A 26,749-nucleotide genomic window follows, 5' to 3' on the forward strand; every position below is an offset into this window, starting at 1 on the left:
CTGTGCCTCCTGGATTTCAATGTCTGTCTTCTTCCCCAGATTGGGGAAGTTCTCAGCTATGATTGTTCAAGTACACTTTCCACCCCCTTCTCTCTTTCTTCTTCTGGAACTCCTATAATAGGGATATTATTCCTTTTCTTTGAATCACTTTGTCTAATTCCTCCCTTGTGTCCAGAATTTTTAAAACTCCCTTTTTCTCAGCCTCATAGTTTCCCATAATTTTATCTTCTATTTCACTTATTCTCCTCTCTGCCTCTTCAATCTTCACTGTCATCACCTCTAGTTTATTTTGCACCTCATTTATGGCATTTTTAGATTCATCATGGCTATTTTTTAGTTCCTTGATCTCTGCAACAATAGCTTCTCTGTTGTATGTTTTTTTTCAAGCCCAGCGATTAATCTTATGATGATTATTCTAAATTCTTGTTCAGTTATAACGTTTATCAATACTTTAGCTGTCATTTCTTCCTGGAATTTCTTTTGAGGAGAATTGTCATTTTGACTGTTTTTCTCTCCTTTATGTGTTTTAAAAGTTTGTTACATGCCCTGCACCTGCGAGAAGTACTATATTAAAGAGGTGTCATACACTGTCCAGGGTCTGTCCCTTCCATAGGTGTCTTTTGGAGTGTGTTACTTGCTCTCAGTTGTTGTGACTTTGGTTTACTTTATCTCTCCACTTCTCATAGTGATGCTTCAACCCTTCACCAGGTTTACTTTGATTTGTTGATGGAAGTAACCCTGGAAAGGAAAACAGACAAACAAAACACAAACACACAAACAAAAAAAACCCCAGAAAAACCCACAGAAACACCAGCTACAAGTAAACAATATGGTGGAGGTAGTGCTTATGGAAGAGGCCTTATCCCATACTAAGAGAGAAATGACAGGGTTGGAGAGAAAGAAAGGAAAATTGACCAGAGAAACTGTATGGATTAATCCAGAGAGAGAGAAAGGAAAATAAAGAAGGAGGTGTATAACATGTATAAAGCCAATAGATTAAATATGTCTGCTTAAACAAACCAACAATCAGAATAACCAGACTCGAGAAGGGGAGAGATAAGAAGGAGAAAAGGAAGGAAGACTGTGTCTATATAATAAGAATTGTCTGAAAATTAAATCAGGCAATGCAACAGTGCTGGTCTGGAGGAGGGGCTGTCTGGTTCATCAGTGTCAATCCGGCTCTCATAGATACACAGTTACCAGGCACAGAGGGTCATGGTTTGGTGTAGGCGGGTCCTGCTTCCACTCTGGGCTCACTGTTCATTCCCTGAAGCCCCACATTATTGGTGATGGGGAGAAAAATGGCACCCTAGTCTCTCCTCCATGGACAGTGTGTCCCAAACCACTCTGTTCATGCTGTCTTCACTGTGCCATGGGCTCAAACAAGGTGGTTTGTCCTGCTCCACTGACTTCTGTGCCTCCCTGCATCTTGGCTGGGACTTAAACCCCGATGTCTAAAGGTTCCCACTCTATACACCCTAAGTTTTGGGAAGTGTCTCTTTGCACTGCCAGATATATGGTCTCTGGCTGGCAGGTGCAGGCAGTCTTTTCCTCTGAGTGGCTATATACCTTCTTCCCACACCACTCCAGGGAGGGATTTGCTTTCTCCCTCTGTAGACTGCACCTCTGAACTAGTTACTGAGCTTGGGACTGGCTCTCCTCTTCCCCAGGTGTGCAAACAGGGCAGCTCGTCCAATCCGGAGAAAGCCCCACAGTTAAGAGATTGGATCTTTCTCAGTCCTGGTCTGTGGTTTTTCTCTTGTCCAGATACAGTCCTATGCTTTCCCACCCTCTCTTTCTCTTCCCTTTGTCTCTCCACAGAAGGTGATCCTTCCCCTCCATTCCTCTGCTGCCCGTTTTATCTCTCCCAGTTTGTAATCACACACCAATGGCCTGCCAGTTTGTCCCAGTGGGTCCCTGGAGGCATCTCTGTTACTTGGTCGCCCAGACTTTTGGAGTTCAAAGTCCTTTGGCCTCAACACTGCTGTGTTTGAGAGATGAGGGAACTTCAGATCCCCCTACTTCTCTGCCATGTTGTATCCAAATGGATCATCTCAAATTTTGGTTTTTTTTTTTGTTTTTTTTTTAATGTTTATTATTTTTGGGACAGAGAGAGACAGAGCATGAATGGGGGAGGGGCAGAGAGAGAGGGAGACACAGAATCAGAAACAGGCTCCAGGCTCCGAGCCATCAGCCCAGAGCCTGACGCGGGGCTCGAACTCACGGAGCGCGAGATCGTGACCTGGCTGAAGTCGGACGCTTAACCGACTGCGCCACCCAGGCGCCCCTCAAATTTTGTTTTTTAATCATCTTCAGACTTGGAGAGAGTTGTTAGCAGCAACATAATTAAAGGGCTCATTTATGTGCTCAAAAAAGAGTATCCAATGTATCCAATATGTATATATGCTGAAATGTGTATCCAAAAGAAAAACATTATATTGTTTTTATTTTTGTATTTTATATGAAATAGATGTACATGAAGGAGGTTTCCAAATATTGGCAAAGCCTTTATTGATAAGAGCTGGCAAAGAATATTAAGAAGGATGACAAAGGACATTGAATGTTGGATGAAAGAGAGAGGAAAAGCCACAGTGGAATGTTGTAGAATTCAAGTGAAAATAGTTTGAGAGTAGGTGTATTTAGTGATATTTAAGTAGAATAGTTTTTGTGCTGCAAATGATGAGAGTGTGGTATGATCCAGGTATGCTGATTTTTTCAGGTATTTTGAAGACAAACAAAATTGAACTGGTTATTTTAACTGAATTATATTTTGAAAGATGTCTGACTTAATATTTAATTTTTATTTTGGGAGAAGAGGTAGACTTTCTAAGAAAGATGTGAAAACCATGGGGCGCCTGGGTGGCTTGGTCGGTTAAGGGTCTGACTTCGGCTCAGGTCACGATCTCAGGTCCGTGAGTTTGAGCCTCGCATCAGGCTTTGTGCTGACAGCTCGGAGCCTGGAGCCTGTTTCAGATTCTGTGTCTCCCTCTCTATCTGCCCCTCCCCTGTTCATGCTCTGTCTCTCTCTGTCTCAAAAATAAATAAACGTTAAAAATTTTTTTTAAAAAGTAAGATGTGAAAACCAGATTTTTCTCACTCATAAAATAATTTTTAAAAATTAACTATAGTGATACACGTTACATTAGTTTAAGGTGTACACATAATGACTTGACAACTTTTACATTCTGCTACACTCACTACAAGTGTAGTTACCATGTCACCATACAACACCATTATGATACCATTGACTTTATTTCCTATGGTGTACCTTTCACCCACTTGACTTACTTATTTCATAACCAGGAGCCTCTACCCCCTCACTCCCTTTCACCCATTTTTCCCATCTCCCATTCCCCTAGCCTTTGGTAGGCACCAGTTTGTTCATATTTATTTGTCGTTTCCTCCTTTTGTTTGCTTATTTGTTCATCTGCTTTGTTTTTTACATTCCACATATAAGTGAAATCATATGGTATTTTTCTTTCTATGACATTTCACTTAGCTTAGTACCCTCTAGGTCCATCCCTGTTGTCACAAATAGCAAGATCTTATTCTTTTTTAAGGCTGAGTAATATTATTTACACACACACACATGCATACACACAGACATACCCCACATCTTATTTATCCATTCATCTATTGATGGAAACAGGTTGCCTCCATGTCTTGGCTATGGTAAATAATGCTGAAACACACTTAAGGATTCAAATATATATATTTGAATATATATGGATCCAAATATATATTATTTAGATCCAAATAATCAAATATATATCCAAATATATATTTGATTTCATATATATAAATATATAATACATTATATATATAATATAAATAATATATAATATATATTACATAATATATAATAAATATAATATATATTTATATTATATATATAATATATTATATATATTTATATAATATATATATTTGAATTAATGTTTTCATTTTGGGGGGTAAATAACCAGTAGTGGAATTACTGGAACCTATGGTATTTCTATTTTTTTTTTCAACGTTTATTTATTTTTGGGACAGAGAAAGACAGAGCATGAACGGGGGAGGGGCAGAGAGAGAGGGAGACACAGAATCGGAAACAAGCTCCAGGCTCTGAGCCATCAGCCCAGAACCCGACGCGGGGCTTGAACTCACGGACCGCGAGATCGTGACCTGGCTGAAGTCGGACGCTTAACCGACTGCACCACCCAGGCGCCCCTATTTTTAACTTTTTAAGGAACCTCCATATTTTTTTCCACAGCACTTGTACCAATTTACATTCCAACCAACAGTGCATGAGGATTCCCTTTTTGCCACATCATACCAACATCTGACAGGTGTAAGATTATGTCTCATTGTGGTTTGATTTGCATTTCCTTGATGATACTAACGTTGAGCATTTTTTCATGTGTCTGTTGGCCATCTGTATATTTTCATTGGAAAAATGTCTATTCACATCCTCTGCCCATTTTTTATCAGTTTGTTTTTTTCTTTTTGGTGTTGAGTTGTGGAAGTTCTTTATATATTTTTGTTACTAACCTCATATCAGATATATTATTTGCAAATGTTTTATCCCATTCAGTAGGTTGCCTTTTAATTTGGTTGATGGTTTCCTCCACTGTAAAAAAGTCTTTTATTTTGGTGTAGTCAAAATAGTTTATATTTGCCTTTGTTCCCTTTCCCTGAGGAGACATAGCTAGAAAAATGTTGGCAGAAAAATGTTGACCAATGTCCAAGAGATTATTGCTTATGTTTTCTTCTAGGAGTTTTATGGTTTCAGGTTTCGCTTTAGGTAATTAATTAATTTCGAGTTTCTGTGTATGGTATATGAACGTAGTCCATTTTCATTCTTTTGCACCTAGCTGTTCAGTTTTTCAGTGCCAATTATTGAAGAGACTTTTACCCATTGTGTATTCTTTCCTCCTTTGTCATAGATTAATTAACCATATAAACTTGGGTTTGTTTTGGGGATCTTAATTATGATCCATTTATATGTCTATTTTTGTGCCAGTACCATACTGTTTTGATAATTATAGCTATGATGATGATGATGATGATGAGGATGATGATGCTTCATTTTAAATAAGAATTTTATAAAGTAGAGGTCTCCTGAAATTTTATTATCAAAAGATGTGAAGAGTTGTGATATAATGAAAAGTGTTGATAATAAGAAATCACTGAGGGGCGCCTGGGTGGCGCTGTCGGTTGAGCGTCCGACTTCAGCCAGGTCACGATCTCGCGGTCCGTGAGTTCGAGCCCCGCGTCGGGCTCTGGGCTGATGGCTCAGAGCCTGGATCCTGTTTCTGATTCTGTGTCTCCCTCTCTCTCTGCCCCTCCCCCGTTCATGCTGTGTCTCTCTCTGTCCCAAAAATAAAAAATAAAAAAAAAAGAAATCACTGATATAAGTGTTTCAAAATTCTAGTACTCTTTAGGTAGGCTGTCCATATATTCAATACTGCACTCCACTTTTTTACATCTCATGATATAAATTTTTTACATTATATTTTACAGTATATAATTTATGTACTGTACAGTATATATTTTTACAGGTTTATTTATATACCATTTTAATATGACAATAATAAAATATTTTTTATAGTTTCCAAGAGATCTATGAAGATAAAAGACAAAAGTTCTATGATCAATGTCAGAGGGAAGAAGAAGAATTGAAACAAAAGTTTATGCAGCGAGTAAAGGATAAAGAAACAACATTTAAAGAATCTGAAAAAGAGGCAAGTACACTGATATAATCCAATTTGTGTTCATTTTAATGTGTATTATTAATTTGGAGTTTTAATATCAAAGGTTTAGTTGATGATTTTGGAGGAGACTTGCTACTTTTGAAGTAGCTGTTTACAGTATAGGTTTTGAATACAAGCTTTAAAAATTATAGTCAACAATTTTATTTTTTAGAACATATAGACAATTTGTATTTTTAGAAATAATGATGGGGCGCCTGGGTGGCGCAGTCGGTTAAGCGTCCGACTTCAGCCAGGTCACGATCTCGCGGTCCATGAGTTCGAGCCCCGCGTCAGGCTCTGGGCTGATGGCTCAGAGCCTGGAGCCTGTTTCCGATTCTGTGTCTCCCTCTCTCTCTGCCCCTCCCCCGTTCATGCTCTGTCTCTCTCTGTCGCAAAAATAAATAAACGTTGAAAAAAAAATTAAAAAAAAAAAAGAAAAAATGAAAATAATTTTGTGAAACCTATTTACCTTTATTTTATTTTATAATATGAATTTTCATGAATAAATTTTAATTTATAAAAAATTCAAGCTATTGATATGTGTGAAGAGTTATTACTTTCTAATGCTACTACTGCATTATAAAAAATTTTCACTTTTATAAATAAGCAGGTAAATGTTGAATAACACTCATCTTAATTAATTAGAAAACATTTAGTTGGTGAATTATTTGGATTTTTTTTTTCATTTCATTCCTTTATGTTTCCAAGAAATTGAAAAAAAAGACAACTTATATAGTTTTGATTATTTGCACCAATACCTTTTTAACAAAAAATATATTTGGAATCATAAATACCTTTCAAGTGATTGTGGTTTTAACTTAATATTTTAGTTTTGAGCAGAAATAGGTACATTGAACATGAACATCTTTCTCAATAGAAACAATGTAGTGATTAGGTGTTCTGTAACAGATGTCTCAATCATGGACAGTTGAATTATAGGTAATAAAAATTCTTTTAGCTTCAGTATAAAGGTAAAGTTTTGGAATTATTCAAGGGTATCTTATGGAATCCAAGAACAGAAAGCATAACTGGATCTTATAACTTAAACCCAAAGTAGGAGGTTATCAGAAACCAAATCAGCCATTTACATTCTCTATTTCTTCCCTACTTTATTCCCCTTAGTTATGGCACTTAACTGTGTACATCTGTTTCATTTTTGTCCTCTGGTCATCAGTTATTCTCCCATTCTTCAGTTATATTTCCCTCAAGAAAAACCAAACATAACTTAAAATTGGTTGTGCAGAGTGATGAAATTCTTAACAGAGAACAGAGATTAATTTTTGTAGAAAAAAAATAAATTTCTGGTAGAAATAAAATGACCGGGATAGTAAAAGCAACCACAAAGAGTAAAATGAAAGGAAATGGGCCCACCAGACTTGCTCAGAAAAGGAACAGCTTAATTATTGAAAACATGATAAGTAGACAGAAGTTATGATTAACTGACAAGGAAAGTGGAGACTCACAGAGGTAAAGCAAACTTTTTAAGCACATGTAGCAGATAAATTAGAATTCAAACTTACAACTTTATAATTTTCAAATACTTAAAATTGATGTTTGTACATTTCCCACATTACTAGAGATTTCATCATCTTTCTTCTCATCTTCTTAAATCTGTTATTTTAATTTCGGTTAGCATACAATGTTATTTTTAAAATTTTTTTTAACGTTTACTTATTTTTGAGAGGAAGAGACAGAACATGACGGGAGAGGGATGGAGAGAGAGGGAGACACAGACTCTGAAGTAGGCTCCAGGCTCTGAGCTGTCAGCACAGAGCCTGATGTGGGCCTCGAACTCACAAACTATGAGATCATGACCTGAGCTGAAGTCGGATGCTCAACTGACTGAGCCACCCAGGCGCCCCAGCATACAGTGTTATATTAGTTTCAAGTGTACAATATAGTGATTCAACACTTCCATATGCTACCCTGGGCTCATCACAAGTGCACTCCCAATCCCCAATCACCTCTTTAACCAATCCCCCCACACCCTCCTGTCTCTATCAGTTTGCTCTCTATAATTAAGAGACTGTTTCTTGAACTTTCTCTCTGCTCACTTGTTTTGTTTAACAAATTCCACATGCGAGTGAAATCATATGGTATTTGGCTTTCTCTGACTGACTTACTTTGCTTAGTTGTAGTCTCTAGCTACGTCCATGTCATTGCAAATGGCAAGATTTCATTCTTTTTCATGGCAGAATAATATTCCACTGCAATATATATACCCCATCTTTATTTATTAATCAATGAATGGGCACATGGACTGCATCCATATATTAGCTATAGTAAATAATGCTGCTGTATGTATCCTTTTGAATTAGTGTTCTTGTATTCTTCAGGTAAAAATCAGTAGTGCAATTGCTGGATCACAGGGTAGTTCTATTTTTAACTTTTTGAGGAACCTCCATACTTTTCTCCAGAATTGCTGCACCTTTGCACAGTGCATGAAGATTTCTATTTCTCCACATCCTCACTAACACCTGTTGTTTCTTGTGTTGTTGATTTTAGCCATTCTGACAGGTGTGAGGTGATGTCTCATTGTAGTTTCTATTTGCACTTCCCTGATGGTAAGTGATGATGAACATCTTGTCACCTGTCTGTTGGCCATCTGCATGCCTTCTTTGGAGAATTGTCTGTTCATGTCTTCTGCCCATTTTTTAATTGGATTGTTTGTTTTTTGGGGGGATGTTGACTTTTATAATTCCTTTATATAATTTGGATACTAACCCTTTAGCAGATTTGTCATTTGCAAATATCTTCTCTCATTCCTTAAGTTGCCTTTGAATTTTGTTGATTGTTTCCTTCACTGTGAAGGAGCTTTTTATCTTGATGAAGTCCCGAGAGTTTATTCTTGCTTTTGTTTCCAATACTTCAGGAGACATATCTAGAAAAAAGTTGTTATGGCTGATGTCAAAGAGGTTACTGCTTATGTTCTTTTCTCAGATTTTATGGTTTTTGGTCTCACATTTAGGTCCTTAATCCATTTTGAACTGTTTTATGTGTATGGTGTAAGAAAGTGGTTCCGTTTCACTCATTTGCATGTTGCTGTCCTGTTTTCCCAACACCATTTGTTGAAAAGACTATCTTTTTCCACTGGATATTCCTTCTTGCTTTGTTGAAGATTGATTCACTATATGGTTGTGGGTTTATTTCTAGGTTTTCTATTCTTTTCTCTTGATATATGTATCTATTTTGTGCCAGTAACAAAGCATTTTGATCACTGCAGATATGTAATATAACTTGAAGTCTGGAATTGTGGTATCTCCAGCTTTGCTTTTCTTTTTCAAGATTGCTTTGGCTGTTTGGTGTCTTTTGTGGTTCCATACAAATTTTAGGATTGTTAGTTCTATCTATGAAAAAAGCTGTTGGTATTTTAATAGGGATTGTATTACATGTGTAGATTGCTTTGGGTAGTATAAACATTTTAACAACATTTGTTCTTCCAATCCATTTCTTGATGTTATCTTCAATTTCTTTCATCAGCATTAGTTTTCAGAATACAATTGTTTTACTTCTTTGTTTAGGTTTATTCCTAGGTATCTTATTATTTTGGGTGCAATTATAAATGGGATTGTTTTCTTTAATTTCTTTCTGCTGTTTTATTATTTGTGTATAAGTGCAATAGATTTGTGTATGTTGATTTTGTATCCTGCAACTTTACTAAATTCATTTATTTGTTTATTCATTTTAGCAGGTTTTTTTCGTGGAGTCTTTGGGTTTTCTAGAGTTTCATGCAGTCTGCATTTAGTGAAAATTTGACTTCTTCTTTGCTGATATGAATTCTTTTTTATTTCTTTTTGTTATCTGATTGCTGTAGCTAGGACTTCCAGTACTATGTTGAATACAAGGGGAGAGAGTACATCCTTGTCTTGTTCCTGACCTTAGGGGAAAAACTCTCAGTTTTTCCCCTTTAAGGATAATGTTAGCTGTACATTTTTCTTATATGGCCATTATTATGTTGAAGTCTATACCCTCTATGCCTATTTTGTTGAGGGTTTTCATCAAGAACGAATGTGTACCATCAAATTCTTTTTCTACATCGATTGGGAGGATCATATGGTTATCTTTTATTAATGTAATGTGTCACATTGATTGACTTGCAAATATTGAACCACCATTAATCCAGGTAAAATCCCACTTGGTCATGATGAATTATTCTTTAATGTATTGTTGGATTGGATTTAACAATATTTTTTTGAGAAATTTTGCAACCATCAGAGATACTGGCCTATAGATCTCTTTTAGTGGAGTCTTTGTCTGGTTTTGGAATCAGGGTAATCACTAGCCTCATAGAATGAGTTTGGAAGTTTTATTTCCATTTCTACTCTTTTGGACTAATTTGAGAAGAATAGGTATTAACTCTTTTTAAAATGTTTGCTAGAGTTCTCCTGTGAAGCCATTTGGCCCTGGACTTTTGTTTGCTGGGAGTTTTCTGATTACTGATATAATTTCTTTGCTGGTTATTGATGTGTTCAAGTTTCCTATTTCTTGCTGTTTACGCTTTGGCGGTTAATATGTTAAGCAATTTATCCATTTCTTCCAAATTATCCTATTTGTTGGCATATAATTTTTCATAACATTCTTTTGTAATTGTTTGTATTTCTGTGGTGTTGGTTGTTATTTCTCCTGTCTCATTTGTGATTTTATTTATATGAGTCCTTTCCTCTCTCTTTCCTTTTTGATAATTCTGACTAGGGGGTTATCAATTTTGTTATTTTTTTTTCAGAGAACCAGTTCCCAGTTTCATTGCTGTGACCTGTTTTGTTTTGTTTTTAGTTTATATATCATTTATTTTTGTTATAATCTTGATTATTTCCTTCCTTCGGCTGGTTTGGGGTTTTGTTTACTGTTGTGTTTCTAGTTTCTTTAGTGTAAGGTTAGGTTGCTTAGATTTTTCTTTCTCTTGAGGTAGGCCTATATTGCTATAAACAGCCCTCTGGAACTGCTTTTGCTGCATTCCAGATGTTTTGGACTCTTGTTTTCTCATACGTTTTCACGTACTTTGAAAAAGTTTGGTGTTTTCTTAAAAAACTAGTCATGCCCTTTTCAATATAATTCAACAATTGTACTCCTTGGTATTTACCTAGAGGAAATGAAACTTATGTCCACACAAAAACCTATACACAGATGTTTAAAAGAGATGTATTCATTATTGCCAAAACTTGGAACAACTGAGATGTCTTTCAGTAGCTGAATGGTATAAAGTGGGGTGTTAAAGTCCCCTACTATTATTGTATTATCAATGAGTACCTTTATGTTTGTTTCAATTTTTAATATATTTGGGGGCTATCATGTTGGGTGTATAAATATTTACAACTGTTAGATATTATATTTGGAATGTCCTCTGTATTTTGATATTGTGCCTTCTTTCATCTCTTGTTATAGTCTTTGTTTTAAGTCTATTTTGTCTGATACAAGTATTGCTACTCTGGCTTTCTTTGACATCCATTTGCATGAAAGATGTTTCTCCATCCCCTTGTTTTCAATCTGTATGTGTCTTTAAGTTGAAAATGGGTCTTTTGAAGACAGCACATAGATGGCTCTTGGTTTTTGTTTTTTTTTTTATCCATCTGTCACCCTATATCTTTTGATTGGAATACTTAGTTCACTTACATTCAAAGTAGTTATTGATAGATGTGTAGTCAGTGTCATTTCATTACTTGTTTTGTTACTGTTTCTGAAGATTTTTTCTGATCCTTTCTTCTTTGTTACTTTTGGTCCCTCCTTTCCATTCAAAGAGTTCCATTTAATATTTATTGCAGGGCTGGTTTAGTGGTCACGAACTCCTTTGGTTTTGTTTGCTGGGAAACTCCTTATCTCTTTATTCTAAATGAAAGCTTTTCTGGATAGAGTATCCTTAGCCACAGATTTTTCCCATTCATCACTTTCAATATATCATGCCACTTCCTTCTGGCTTGCCAAGTCTATATTGAGAAATATCCAGCTAGCCTTATGGGTCTTCCCTTGTAAAGACTTCTGCTTGTAAGATGTTTTCTCTGTCTCTATATTTTACAAATTTTATTACAATATGTCTTGGTGTTGAGTTGCTTTTGTTGATTTTGATGGGAGTTCTGTGTGCCTCTTGGATCTAGATATTTGTTTCCTTCCCCAGATTAGGGAAATTTTCAGCTATTATTTCCTCACATAAATTTTCTAACCCCACCCCCATTGTTTCTATTCTTCTATAAGAAGAGAAACTATACAACACTGATGAAAGAGATTCATATCTTTCATAAAATGAATGTTATTACATTTGATGGATTCATTGAGTTCCCTGATTCTATTCTTGTGTTGCATAATTCTTTCTTTTCTTCAGCTTCTTTATTTTCCATTATTCTCCCTTCTAGGACACTATATTATTCCACTGCTTCTTTCAGTCTGCTCTTCATTGCATCAAGCTTGTTTCCCAGTGTGTGTATTTCAATCTTCATCTCTGGTTCTTTTTAACTCTCTTATCTCTGTGGTAAGGGTCTCATTGATGTCTTCTATTCTTTTCTGAATAGAGTATCCTTATGATTATTCCTTTAAAGTTTCCATCAGGCATGTTACCTATATTTGTTTTACTTAGCTCTCTGATTTGGCTTTATCTTGTTCTTTCATTTGGGATAAATTACTCTGTTTTTGGCATTTTGTCTAAATCTCTCCTTTCTTCTCTGTGTTAGAAAAGCCAGTTGTGTCTCTTCCTCCTGAAAGTAATGGCCTAATAAAGAAGAGGTCAGCTAGTGCTCAGACCTGGTACTTCCTGAAGTATGTGCAGTTTGTACTGTGTGCACTCTGCTGTTGTTTTCTGGCTGCTCTATCCTTCAGGCTACTCATCTGCAGAGGCTCTCCTTGCCTGCAGTAGGTAATGTTTGGTCTCAGGCCTGAATGTGGTGAGTTTTAACTAGATATGCTCTGGTCTGCTTGTGAAATGAGACCTGACATCAGTTCTGCTAGAAGTGAGGCCCTGCAGTACTCCTTGGTCAGGAGATGTGATCTGGGCAGACGTTTGTGCTGGTGTTCTGAGAGAGGGGCCTGCCACACTGGGACTGAGGCAAGCTTGACTGAGAAGGCAGTCCTGGTAGAATGCATGGGGCTTGGTATATGGAAGTTAGGCAGCCAGTGTCAGTGCTGCACTGCTTCCAGCAGGTGGCTCTGTGTTTTTGCTGAAGGATGGAGAAGGGAAATTGTGCCAGTCAGCTCCTTTGTTCCTGGAGAGATGTGTTAGTGAATGCTGTCTCTCAGAGAAGCTCTAAGAAGGACAAATAATCTTTCCAATTATGTGTCCCAGGTGTTCTTCAGATCACTGTTTCCATGCCATCTGCCCCTGTGTTCTTTGCCTATCTTCTTTCCAGGAGCAGGACAGTGCTTTCAGGGCTCTATCTGAGCCAAACTTGCTGATCTTGAAAACTCCAGGATCTAAGCCTCACAAGTTGTAAGAACTCACATAGTTCAGCCCATTTTATTTTCCAAGCCAATGGCTTTGAGGAAACATTCTCCTTGTGCATTCCTCCATGTGCTCCCCTCACTCTCTCCCTTTTCCATGACCAACAGCTACCTGTTGGTATCAGGTTGTTGATATCAGGTTCCCTTCACAGCACCTGATATCCATTTCTCCTCTAAATCACATCTCCACACTTACTATCTTCTTTGATGTGACCTCTTCTCTCCCTTTAATTGTGGAGTTTGTTCTGTCAGTCTTCAGGTTTATTTTGGGCACATTTAGGATGATTGGATAGTTAATTAGTTGTGTTTGTGGGAGAAGGTGAGCCTCAGTTCCTCCTACTCCACTGCCATCTTCCTTCCAAGTCTCACCTTCCCATCTTTAAGTGAGTTTTCTCACTGATTTTTGCCATCATTTATAGATATCATACTCTCACATCCCCAGTCTTTTCAACTGTGTGTCAGTATTCATTTCCTTCTCAGGCATGAAAATGTAATTCTATCTGACTTCAGCAGAAGGAGTGTAATCTTTACTTATGGGCGCCTGTGTGGATCAGTCGATTAAGCATCTGACTTCAGCTCAGGTTATGATGTCATGGCTCATGGGTTCAAGCCCCATGTCAGCTGTGCTGACAGCTTGGAGCCTGGAACCTCCTTCAGATTCTGTGTCTCCGTCTTTCCCTGACCCTCCCCTACTCTATCTCTCAAAAATAAATAAACATTAAAAAAAATAAAAAAAAAACACCATGAATTTGGGACACCTGGGTAGCCCAGTTGGTTAAGCATCAGACTCTTGATTTCGGCTCAGGTCACGATCTCACAGTTCATGAGATCAAGCTCCACATTGGGTTCCATGCTCACAGCATGGAACCTGCTTGAGATTCTCTTTCTCCCTCTCTGTCCCTCCCCCACTCACTCTCTCTCTGTCTCTCAGAAAGAAAGAAAGAAAGAGGAAGAAAGAAAAAAAGAAAGACCATGGATCTCAAACTTTGCTGCACACTAAAATTACCTGGGGATTTTCTAAAAGGACTGATGCTCAGGTTTCATTTCCAGATAGTGTGATGCAATTGATCTGTGGGTAGCCTATGCATTAGGAGATTTACAAACTTACTGAACGATTCTAATGGGCATCTAGGGTAATATCAACACCATGCTTGTGTTCTTCACAGCCATATAAGGCAGGTAATTAATATTGTGGCAATTTAAGCCCCTAGCCTGTTTTTCAAAAAGTTAAACTGAAAATTAGTTGGTCCTTTATAATTTTTTTGGATTAGCAAAAATTCAAAAAAATCATACCATCTCTGATGCATACAAGCAATCCTTATGTTGAATAATGTCTTACTAAAGACCCAGGCCTGTCTCTAATGGAAACTAAGGTGGTATTATCTCTTTCTTATGATTAATTTGGCTTAAATCCCACAGATTAAAGATCTCAGTAGTAAATAACAAGTAACTGAATGAGGTTTTTTTCTTCCTATAATTGTACTAATCTTAACAAGGAAATTATCAGACTTTCTTTTGAAATGACTTTATCAATTAAAGTATAGACAAAAAACTTATAATCCATGTCAAAATTTAATGTATGTATCTTTACAGGACATGGATCTATCAATTTTTACTCAGAGAGATTAGTGGAAAAGTATAGAGTAAAAAATTATACATTAGTAAAAATTTTTTAATTGAGTATTTTTCATAATTTTGCATCTTATTACATTTGGCTCAATGGGGACACATTTAAAATTAAAATTAAGAAAGAAATTTCATATATGATTTTCTACTTTAAACATGAAATTTAGAGACTGTTACTAAGATCATGCTCTACTCTGATGATTAGGTTATATTTAATAACCAGTAGAAAACACCATCATGTCCCTGGGAATGTGCTACCATAGTGTGCATTGAGTCACAGCTGCGCATTTGTTTTACAGTTACAAGAAAAGTTTGAGCATCTTAAACGAGTCCAACAAGAGGAGACAATGAAACTTGAGGAGAAGAGAAGACAATTGGAAGAAGAAATAATGGATTTTTATAAATTGAAGGCTGTTTCTGGAACATTACAGACTTTGGTGTGCACCAATATAAAGAAGGAGAAAGATCGTAAGAAATAGCCCTCTCTTACCATTCTGTGTATTATAGAGCCCTATCGCTCTCAAGTCTATCTTTCTGTGAGATTATCTTTATAGCACTTAACTCTTCCCCAATTAGAATGAGAACTTCCCAAGAGCAGGTACCCTGACCATCATATTAGATTTTGTGTCTTCAGTGTTTTTAACAAAAACTAACACAGTTTCCACTCAATAAATATTTGCTAAAATGAAAAAAAAATCAAAGAAATGCATAGTGTAAGTAGTGTTGATTAGCTGTTTTTGTTTGTTTTTTTAATACCATAGCTCTGGCTATGGCTCCAGTGCATAACTATAACTACTGTATAACTATAACTATAAAACTATAACAACTATAACAACTATAACTATATATATAGGGGATTTGTTCATGAGCCATTGCCGGAGTCAAGCTCCAGCAGGTCCAGGGGTTCCTGAAGGCTGAACAGCGTTGGCAAAAAAATGAAAAAAATAAATCAAAAATAAAAATGGACACAGACAACAGCAGTGTATTGAACTGGCTGCTTTATTGTGGCAAATGTGGCATTATATTTGCTAGCAATTTCCTTGTAGTGTGCATCATCTATGTTTTCTAGCATTACCTAATTCTAAAAATGTTCCTATGTGTAATCACCTTTTAAGGAGTAACATGGTTATTTTCTCATAACATTCCCTCCTGCCCTTTGCTTATTGATTAATTTCTTACATTATTTTCATTATGTATCTACGTTTATCTATAATCTATAAAGCATTTGCTTTGCTGTTTTCATGAAAGGTCATCTATCTCTCAACACCTCAAGTGGAACAGTTACAGGAACATGACCTCTTAGTTGTTTCACTGAACCATTTGTTGTTTGAGGAACAAAAGTGTTCGCCTTGGTCTGAGGTGCCAGGAGGGGGCCAAAAGGGCCTTAGGAACCCAGGCCTTATACATTCTCAGAGAGACAATGCACCTAGGAAATAATGAACCATTCTGTACTTTAACCGACTAGGTTCAATCATCATCTGGAATGCCTCCTGGGGGCCAAGTGGACCTAGGGGTTGGAGTAACTTGTGCCCATAGATACACTCCTTTGTTGCCAGAGTGGGGCTTTCAAATCCATTTGTACTCCCGCTTTTATGTAATTTGGCCTTAATAAAGTACCTGGGGAATTGTCTGTTGGGGAATTGTCCTTGACAGGCCCCTGGGGAAAGAACCTTTGGGAAAGAAATAAGGTTCCTCAAGGAAATTGTGCAGCCCTACATTTAGCCCTTGCCACTCCCTATAAAGATTCTTCTACCTAAAGGAAGGATAGCCTCATACATTTCCCAGCCAAGGAGGGACGAATGGATTTAAAACCCCCACTCCGGCAACAAAGGAGTGTATCTATGGGCACAGGTTACTCCAACCCCTAGGCCCACTTCCCCCAGGAGGCATTTTAAAATTAAGAGGTATTTAGATTAGGATGGGGACGGTCCCGATCCGTCTACCGCCTGGGCCCTGCCATCAGGCTGGTTGGATAGCTTGGCTTCTGGCAAGCCATATGTATAAAAATCTAATCTTATGCTCACTTCCTTTACTAAATTCCTAATAACAATTTCTTGATAGTTATTACAATAAAACTGAGTTTTGTTAGAACTTCTATGCTTTGAGGTCAGACCTTGTAAAACTATTAGAATAAAAGTTTTAGAAGTTGGGTAGAGCCAGAGAACAATGGAGCACCATAAGTAATATTTGGATGATGATTTATAGATTTTATGTATATATTAAAACTAAAGTTACCAAACTTTTAGAAAATAAGTTGGATTTTTTTTGCTAATTCAAAATTTTCTTTCTGACTGAATATTCTAATATTTGTGTAGCTAGCCTTCACCATGACTCCTTCTGTTAAAATGCTACTTTTGAGGGGTGCCTGGGTTGCTAAGTTGGTTAATTGACTCTTTTTTTATTATTTATATATGAAATTTATTGTCAAATTGGTTTCCATACAACACCCAGTGCTCATCCCAAAAGGTGCCCTCCTCAATACCCATCACCCACCCTCTCCTCCCTCCCACCCCCCATCAACCCTCTTGATTTTGGCTCAGGTCATGTTATCAAGGTCTTGAGGTTGAGCCCTATGTGGTCTTAAAGTTCTCTCTCTTCCTCTGCCCTTCCCTTGCTCATGTGCTCTCTCTCTCTTTCTCAAAAATAAAAATGCTACATTTGAGGGCATTTATATGTTTATTTCAACAACATCTGGCATAGTGTATGATATTTTCTCATGTTCCTAAAAGAATATTTGTTTCTGTTGTAATTTTATTACTGCATAATTTCAAAGACAGAACTTTTTTCTTTTTAAAAGGATATCAGGGTATTATAATTTAGCTTCAGAATATAATAATGTCTGGTTATATTTATTTATTGAAAAGTTTATTTTAAAATATGGGGAAAGGGAGGTACATCCACAGGATTTTAATTTTATTTTAATTTTATTATTTTTTTAGAAACAGAGAAAAAGAGAGTGCACGAGTGGGGAGAGGGAAAGAGGGAGAGAGAAAATCTTAAGCAGGCTCCACGTTCAGCGCTGAGCCCAATGTAGGGCTTGATCCCATGACCCTGGTATCATGACCCAAGCCAAAATCAAGAGCTGGATGCTCAAACAACTGAGCCACCCAGGCATCCCACATGCATAGGATTTTTAAATATGATATTAAATCGTTTTACAGATTTTATAATTTGGGGGAGGAAAGAAATCTTCTATATAAGCTTTCAATAGAAACTCTACTAGGACTAGGGTCTTTTTTTTTGCTCACTTTTGCATTTTGCTCACTTTTGCTTTGCCTGACCAGAGTGGCTGGCACCTGTTTATTTGATAAATGAATACGTTAACAATACTTTAGCTGTATTATAGGTATGGATAGTTTAATCTAGATCATTAATCTTCAGAAGATAGACAATGTAACTTAGTAGTGCTTTTCAAATGCTGGATTATACTGCTAAGGGACTTTCATCTTCTTACTCTTTCAACACAATCTAATGTTATTAAAACTGGAGTCAGAAAAGTTGAGACATGTATAAAAAATAATAACATTAACTTTGTAAAAATTATCACTCTATTGCACATTAGAATGGACTTTCTGGTAATAATGTGACAGTCCATAGTTTCTTTTAGAGATTATAAAGGTTTACCTTAATAAACTGTGTATTTAAACAATTTCTTTTCTAATGGCATAGAACGAGTTATAATTTAGGAAAATAAGGCATACATTTGCTCTTTGTATAACAGTTTTGTAAAATAGTGTGTTTCACATATATCCTTTAATTTATGATTACAATTACTTTTCTCTTTCAGATCCATTTTTATGTAAAACAGAAGTTCCAAATTTATGTAGCACAGTTTTCATAAGTCAGAGTTACTAAAGACTTATAAGTATAATTTGGCTTTCCTTTTTTTTCTATTTGCTACACTATTTTGATGTTAATGCAAATTGCCTTTTTAAAAATTTCAGTTTCCATTTGATCATTACTAGTAATATACAGTGCAATAATTTTAATGCAATGATTCTGTATTTTGTCACTTTTATAAAACTTGTTAAATTTATTAATAAGTTGAAGTGGATTTTTTTGTAGATTTATTTGGATTTACTAGGTATGTGACCATATCATCTCTGATTCAAAACAGTTTACTTCTATTTCCTTGCCTTACTGAGTTGACTATGACTTTTATTACAATGTTCAGTAAAAGTGTTGACCTCTTTAATATTAGGAAATAGACACCAAAGTCTATCATTTTTTCATCTTTGTTGAGATATAGTTAACATAGAACATTGTGTAAATTTAAGGTGTACAATGTGTTGATTTGATACATTTATATATTGCAAAATAATTACCAACATAGGATTAGCTAAGAAACTTCCTGTCATCATGGAGAGAGGAGCAAGAGAGAAAGAGTGAAAACAAGAGTGAAAACAAACGCAGGGAATTGCACAAAAAAAACTTCCCCCAAACCACTGACTGGGAAAAGGAGAGGGTTTAAATACTACAAGTTTTTTATAAACAGTAGAGTGCAGAGTCTGAAGTTTCTGCAGTCAGCACCATCAGGAGGGTCGCACCCAGTGGGCTCAGCAGTGCTGAGTGGGGAAGGAGGGCAGAGACCCAGGAGTGGACAGCATGGTCTGAGGGTTGCATGGGGAGGAAAAAGTTCCCCTGCTTGGAGTGCATTTGGCAGAGGTAATTTGGCCTTTCTGTGCACAAAAGATCCTGTGGATGCCATTGAGCTGCCCCGTTCAATAACATAAAAAAGATACTGGCTGAGGACAGCAGCCTTGGCACCAGTTTTGTGCTGCTATGTACCATAAACTCCGAACTGGAGGATGGTTGTGTGACCATAGTTTTGGACAAGACTGCACTGGCCACAGTGCAGCAAGACCCTCCCCAGAGGATCAGCATGGGTCCTCACCACAAGTGTCTCTGATGTTTGGAGTTTAGAATCACAGCCATGCCTGAGATAAAATACAGGAGTGCTTGCTGCCTGGAAGGCAGACAGCTCAGACACAGACAGGGTGAGGGTGGGGATCTGATGGAAGCTGGGGACACAGTAAAGATGATTGCTCATCTGTGAGGGCTTCCTGAGTGGCAGGTAAGATCTCCCTGCTCCAGAGACAAGAGAGCTAGGCTCAGCCATTCACTACCCCCACCCCCAACAACACTGATCCAGTTCAGTGAGCAAAACAGTGCCACCAAGTGGAAGCCAGAGCTACTTTCACCAAACACCACTGGAAGCACCCTGCAAGTGTATCTCCTCTAGGGCAAGTCCACCTGAGAATCAGAGCAGCAGGCCCCTCCCCCAGAGGGCTAGGACAAATCCCTCCTACGCACCAACTCTACTGATTGTAGAGTGCTGCAAATCTTCAGTTCTAGGGGAAACAAGATCTAGTTTTCCTTGGGGATTTTTTTTTTTTTTTGGATACAGAGGAAGCAATTTATTTTCATTTTAAATTTTATTTTGTTATTTATTTTTTACTTTATTTTATTTTACATTTTATTATTTTTACTTATTAAATTTTTTTTAATGTTTATTTTTGAGAGAGACAGAGTGTGAGTGGAAGAGGGGCAGAGAGAGAAACACACACAGTATCTGAAGCAAGCTCCAGGATTCGTTTTGTCAGACAGAGCCCTACGTGGAGCTCAAACCCATGAACTGCAAGATCATGACCTGAACCAAAGTCGGACACTTAACTGACTGAGCCACCCAAGCACCCCAATTTTTACTTATTTTTTGAATCAAGATTCTCTCCTTTTTATTGTTCATACATTTATTTTTAATTGAAATTTTAGTAAATATACAGTGTAATATTGGTTTCGGGAGTAGAATTCAGGGATTCACCACTTACATACAGCACCTTCTAACCCATCTTCCATCCACCTCCTTCCATCAACCCTCAGTTTGTTTTCTATTATTAAAAGATAGAGTGATTTGTTTCCTTCTATTGTGGTTTCCCTGTCTCCTCTTCCCATCTCCCTGCTTCCCATATGTTCATCCGTTTTGTTTCTTAAATTCCACATATGAGCGAAACCATATGGCATTTCTTTCTCTAACTGACTTATTGAGCTTAGTATAGCACATTCTAGCTCCATCCATGTTGTTGCAAAGGGCAAGATTTCATTTTTTTTAAATGGCTGATTAGTATTCCAGTGTATATATATGCCACATCTTAATCCACTCATCAGAATAGACTTTTGGACTCTTCCCCTAGTTTGGCTATTATTGATAATGCTGCTATAAACATTGGGGTGCATGCACCCCTTAGAATCTGTATTTTAAATTTTTTAATGTTTATTTTGAGAGAGAGAGAGAGAGAGAGAGAGAGAGAGAGAGAGACAGAGCATGAGTACAAGCAGGGGAAGGGCAGAGAAAGAGGGAGACACAGAATCCAAAGCAGGGTCCAGGCTCTGAGCTGTTAGCACAGAGCCCAAAGAGGGGCTTGAACTCATGAACTGTGAGATCATGACCTGAGCTGAAGTTGGATGCTTAACTGACTGAGCCACCCAGGCACCCCTATAATCTGTATTTTTGTATGCTTTGGGTAAATACCTAATAGTGCAATTTCTGGATCATAGGATAATTCTATTTTTAGTTTTTTGAGAAACCTCCATACTGTTATCCAGAGTGGCTACACCAGTTTCATTCCCACCAACAGTGCAAGAGGGTTCCCCTTTCTCTGCATCCTCACCAACAATATTGTTTCTTGTTAATGTTAGCCATTCTGACAAGTGTGAGGTGGTATCTCATTGTGGTTTTGATTTGTATTTCCCTGATGATGAGTGATGATGAGCATCTTTTCATGTGTCTGTTAGTCATCTGGATTTTTTTTTGGAGAAGTGTCTATTCATGTGGTCTACCCATTTTTTAACTGGGATTTTAGTTTTTTGGGTCTTAAATTTGATGATAAGTTCTTTATGGATTTGCAAACTAACCCTTTATCAGATATGTTGTTTGCAAATATCTTCTCCCATTCCGTAGGCTGCCTTTTAATTTTGTTAATTGTTTCTTTCGCTGTGCAGAAGCTTTTTAAGTCCTAATTGTTCATGTTTGCTTTTGTTTCCCTTGTCTTCAGTGACGTGTCTAGTAAGAAGTTGTTCTGGCTGTGGTGAAAGAGGTTCCTGCCTGTTTTCTGCTCTAGGAGTTTGATGGTTCCCTGTCTCACATTAGGTAGTTCATCCAATTTTTGAATATTTTTGTGTGTGTATGTTGTAAGAAAGTGGTCCAGTTTCATTCTTTTGCATGTAACTGTCATTTTTCCCAACAACGTTTGTTAAAGAGACTGTTTTTTCCCCATTGTATCTTTTTTCCTGCTTTGTCAGAGACAAAGATCAGATCCATTCTGATCTATGGATTTATGTGTCTGTTTTTGTACCAGTACCATACTGTCTTGACTACAGCTTTGTAATATAGCTTGATATCAGGAATCATGATGCCTGTAGTTTTTTTCTCTCTTGCAGGATTGCTTTGGCTATTTGGGATATTTTTTGTTTCCATACAGATTTTAGGATTGTTTGTTCTAGCTCTGCAAAGAATGCTGGTGGTATTTTGATAGGTATTGCATTAAATGTGTAGATTACTTTGGGCGATATAGACATTTTAACAGTGTTTGTTCTTCCAATCCATAAGCATGAAATGTTTTTCCATTTCTTTCATAATTCTTCTAGAGTTATCAGTACAGATCTTTTACCTCTTTAGTTAGGTTTATTTCTAGTTATCTTATTCATGGTACAATTGTATATGGAGTCTATTCCTTGATTTCTTTTTCTGTCACTTCATTATTTGTGTATAGAAATGCAACAGGTTTCTGCATGTTGACTTTTTTACCCTGCGACTTTGCTCAATTTATCTATTAGCTCATGCAATTTTGCAGAGTAGGCTTTCAGGTTTTTCACATAGATTATCCTGTCCTCTGAAAATAGTGAAAGTTTCACTTTTTCCTTTCCAATTTGGGTGCCTTTTATTTCTTTTTGTTGTCTGAATGCTGAGGCCAAGACTTCCAGTACTATGTTAAATAGTAATGGTGAAAGTTGATAACCTTGTCTTGTTCCTGATTGTAGGGGAAAGGCTCTCAGTTTTTCTCCCCATTGAGGATGATATTAGCTGTGGGTCTTTTGTATATGGCCTTTGTGATGTTAAGATGTTCCATCTATCCCTACTTTGTTGAGTTTTTTTTTTAACCAAGAATGGATACTGTAATTTGTCAAATGCATTTGTTTTTGCATCTATTGAGAGACTCATATGGTCCTTATCCTTTCTTTTATTGATGTGGTGTATCATGTTGATTGATTTGTGATTATTGAGCCATCGCTACAGCCCAGGAATAAGTTCCACTTGATTATGGTGAATAATTCATTTAATGTACTGTTGGATTCTATTTTCTAGTATCTTTTGGGAATTGTTGCATCCAGGGTCATCAGGGAATTGGCTTTTAATTCTTTTTTTAGTGAGGTCTTTGGTTTTGGAATCAAGGTAATTCTGGCCTCATAGAATGAGCTTGGAAGTTTTATTTCCATTTGTATCTTTTGGAACATTTTGAGAATAGGTATTAACTCTTCCTTAAACGTCTGGTACAAGTCCCCTGGGAAGCCATCTGGACCAGGAATTTTGCTGGAAGATTTTTGTATGGTGATTCAATTTCTTTATGGGTCTGTTCAAATTTTCAGTTTCTTCCTATTTCAATTTTGGTATTTTGTGAGTGTCTAGGAATTTGTACATTTCTTTCAGATTGCCTACTATGTTAGCATATACTTTTTCATGGTATTCTCTTATAATTTCTGTACTTCTGTGGTGTTGGTTGTGATCTTGCCTCTTTCATTTGTGATTTTATCTATTTTTGTCCTTTCTCTTTTTGAGAAGTCTAGTTAGGGTATTGTCAATTTTGTTTATTCTTTCAATGAACCAGCTCTTGGTCTTATTGATATGCTTTAATGTATTTTATGGTTTCTAGATCATTTATTTCTGCTCTAATCTTTAATATTCCTTTTCTTCTGCTGACTTTGTGCTTTATTTGCTGTTCCTTTTCTAGATCCTTTAAGTATAAGGTTAGATTGTGTATTGGGGACCTTTCTTGCTTCTTGAGATAGGCCTGAATCATAATATACTTTCCTCTTGGGACTGTCTTTCTTGCATCCCAAAAGGTTCCGGACTGTAGTGTTTCCATTTTAATTGACTTACATGTATTTTTTATTTATTCCTTAATTTCCTGATTGAGCCATTCATTCTTTAGTAGGATGGTTTTTAACCTCCATGTATTTGAGGCTTTCCAATTTTGTGTGTGTGGCGATTTCAAGCTTCATACCATTGTGATTTGAAAATATGCATGGTATGATCTCAATTTTTTTCTACCTATTGACAGCTGATTTGTGACCAAGTGTGCAGTCTATTCTGGAAAATGTTCCATGTGCACTCCAGAAGAATGTGTATTCTGTTACTTTAGGATGAAAAGTTCTGAATATATCTGTTAAGTCCATCCAGTCCAGTGTGTCACTCAAAGCCATTGTTTCCTTGTTGATTTTCTGCTTAGATGATCTGTTAATTGTAAGTGGGGTGTTAAAGCCCTCTACTATTATTGCATTAATTATCAATGAGTTTTCTCATGTTTGTTATTAATTGATTTATATATTTGGGTGTTCCAAGCTGGAGACATAATTGTTTACAATTGTTAGATCTTGGTGGATAGACTCCTTAATTATAATATAATGCCCTTCTTTGTTCCTTGTTATAGTCTTTGTTTTAAAATCTAGCTTGTATAAGTTTGTCTACTCCATCTTTCTTTTGACATTCATTAGCCTGATAGATGGTTCTCCATCCCCTCACTTTCAATTTGCAGGTGTCTTTGGGTCTAAGGTGAGTCTCTTGTAGGCAACATATAGATGGATCTTGTTTTGTAATCCATTCTGATACTCTATCTTCTGAATGGAGCCTTTAGTCCATTTACATTCAGAACAATTAATGAAAGATACGAATATAGTGCCATTGTAGAGCTGGTGTTTCTGGTAATGTTCTTTGGTTCTTTGTAGTCTTTGTTATGTTGGGTTTTATTTTTCTCCAACCAAAGAGTCCCACTTAAAATTTGTTGCAAGGATGCTTTAGTGGTCATAAACTTGTTTGGTTTTGTTTTTCTGGGAAACTCTTTATCTCTCCTTCTATTCTAAATGAAAGCCTTGCTGGATAAAGAACTCTTGGCTGCATATTTTTTTCCCCTACTGAACATGTTGAATATTTCCTGCCACTCCCTTCTGGCCTGCCAAGTTTCAGTGGACAGGTCTGCTACTAACCTTATATGTCTACCCTTGTAGGTTAAGAGCCTTTTGTCCCCAGCTGCTTCCAGAATTATCCTTGTCTTTGTATTTTGAAAGTTTCACTGTGATATATCATGGTGTTCACCTGTTTTTGTTGATTTTGTGTGTGTGTGGGTTCTCTGTCCTCCTGGACTTGAATGCCTGTTTCCTTCCCCAGATTAGGGAAGTTCTCAGGTATAATTTGTTCCAATAAACTTTCTATCCCCTTTTCTCACTCTTCTTCTCGGACTCCTGTGATATGGATAATGTTTTGCTGGATTGAATCACTGAGTTACCTAAGTCCCCTTTGGTGATCCAATAGTTTCCTTTCCCTCTTCTTTTCAGTTTCCTTGTTTTCTATTATTTTATCTTCTTATCATTTATTCTCTTCTCTGATTTTTAAATCCTTCTTGTGACTGTTTCTAGTCAATTTTACATCTCAGTTATAGCCTTCTTTATCTCAGCCTGACTAGTTTTTAGGTCTTTGCTCTCTGTAGCAAGGGTTTCTCTGGTGTCTTCTATGCTTTTTATTCAAGTTCATCTCATAGTCTTATGACTGTTGTTTTAAGTTCTTGTTCACATATTTTGCCTGTATCTGTTTTGAGCAAGTCCCTGGCTGTATTTTCCTTTTTTAAAATTTCAATTCAGGTTAATTAACATTTAGTGTAGTATTGGTTTCAGTAGAATTTATTGATTCATATAACATATACTTAGATATAACACCCCAGTGGTCATCCCAACAATTGCCTTTCTTAATCTGGCTGTGATTTATTCTTGACCATTCTTTTGAGGAGAAATTCTCTGTCTTGTGATTTTGGTTGGGTTTCTGTCTTCTGTATGTTTGGAATGTTTATTTTATTTATATTGAAAGAGAGAAAGTGAGAAAAGAAAGGGGCAGAGGAAGAGAGAGAGAATGTGAAGAAGTGGGGAGGCTAATGTGAGGCTCGATTGCATGACTGCAAGATCATAACTTGGGGAAAAATTCAAGAGTCAGACGCTTAATTGAGCCACACAGGGGCCTCTTTTGCATGTTTTGAAAGTTTCTTAGGTTTCCTACACCAAAGAGCAGTGCTATATTAAAAAACTTCATACATTGTCCAGGCCCGACACTTCAGGAAGTTTTCCTGAATGCTGTATGCTGTGTGTGATCCGCTATTGTGTTTTGGCTGCTCCTTCTCACTGGTCAGTCCACTGCAGAGTTCCTCCTTGCTTGTAGTTGGGAGTGTTTGGACTTTAACTAGGTGTTCTTTGATTTGTTTGAATAAAAGGGGAAAAAGTAGGAAAAAAAAGCCTGATCCAAAAATAAAGAGAAAAGGAAAATGAATGAATAAAAAACCAATCAAAAACCTATAAGCCTGATTCCAAAGAAAAGAACAGAAAGAAGCAAGAAAAAGAAAAAACAACAAGGGAGAAAAGGAAATGAAAAAAAAAAACAAACAAAAAACTATGAACCTGATTAAAAAATTAAAAAAAGGAGGAAGAGGAAGCAGAAGAAGAAGAAGAAGAAGAAGAAGAAGAAAGGAAGAAAGGAAGAAAAGAAAGGAAGAAAGAAAGAAAAGGAAGGAAGAAAGGAAAAAGAAAGAAGAAAGAAAGAAAGAAGAAAGAAAGAAAGAAAGAAAGAAAGAACGCCTGGTTCTATTTCCACCAAAACATCAAGTGATGCCTTGAAGCACTCTATTTTCAGTACACTTGGTGAATAGGGTGCACTA

At 36.7% G+C, this 26,749-nt stretch overlaps 1 protein-coding gene across 1 annotated transcript in view; it reads left to right on the plus strand.

The window, feature by feature from the left end:
- The window catches only part of SEPTIN14 (septin 14), a 91,617-nt gene extending 75,689 nt beyond the window's left edge, over window positions 1-15,928 (plus strand). Inside the window, exons 8-9 of the mRNA XM_040455664.1 lie at window positions 5,591-5,723; window positions 15,080-15,928. Of these exons, the coding sequence (XP_040311598.1) occupies window positions 5,591-5,723; window positions 15,080-15,259 (313 nt within the window). The 3' untranslated portion in view covers window positions 15,260-15,928. The remainder of the gene's footprint in view (window positions 1-5,590; window positions 5,724-15,079) is intronic.
- The last annotated feature ends 10,821 nt before the right edge of the window (window positions 15,929-26,749 follow it).

Source organism: Herpailurus yagouaroundi, unplaced genomic scaffold (genome assembly GCF_014898765.1).
Source record: "Herpailurus yagouaroundi ecotype Mexico unplaced genomic scaffold, PumYag 216, whole genome shotgun sequence".
Taxonomy (NCBI): Eukaryota; Metazoa; Chordata; class Mammalia; order Carnivora; family Felidae; genus Herpailurus; species Herpailurus yagouaroundi.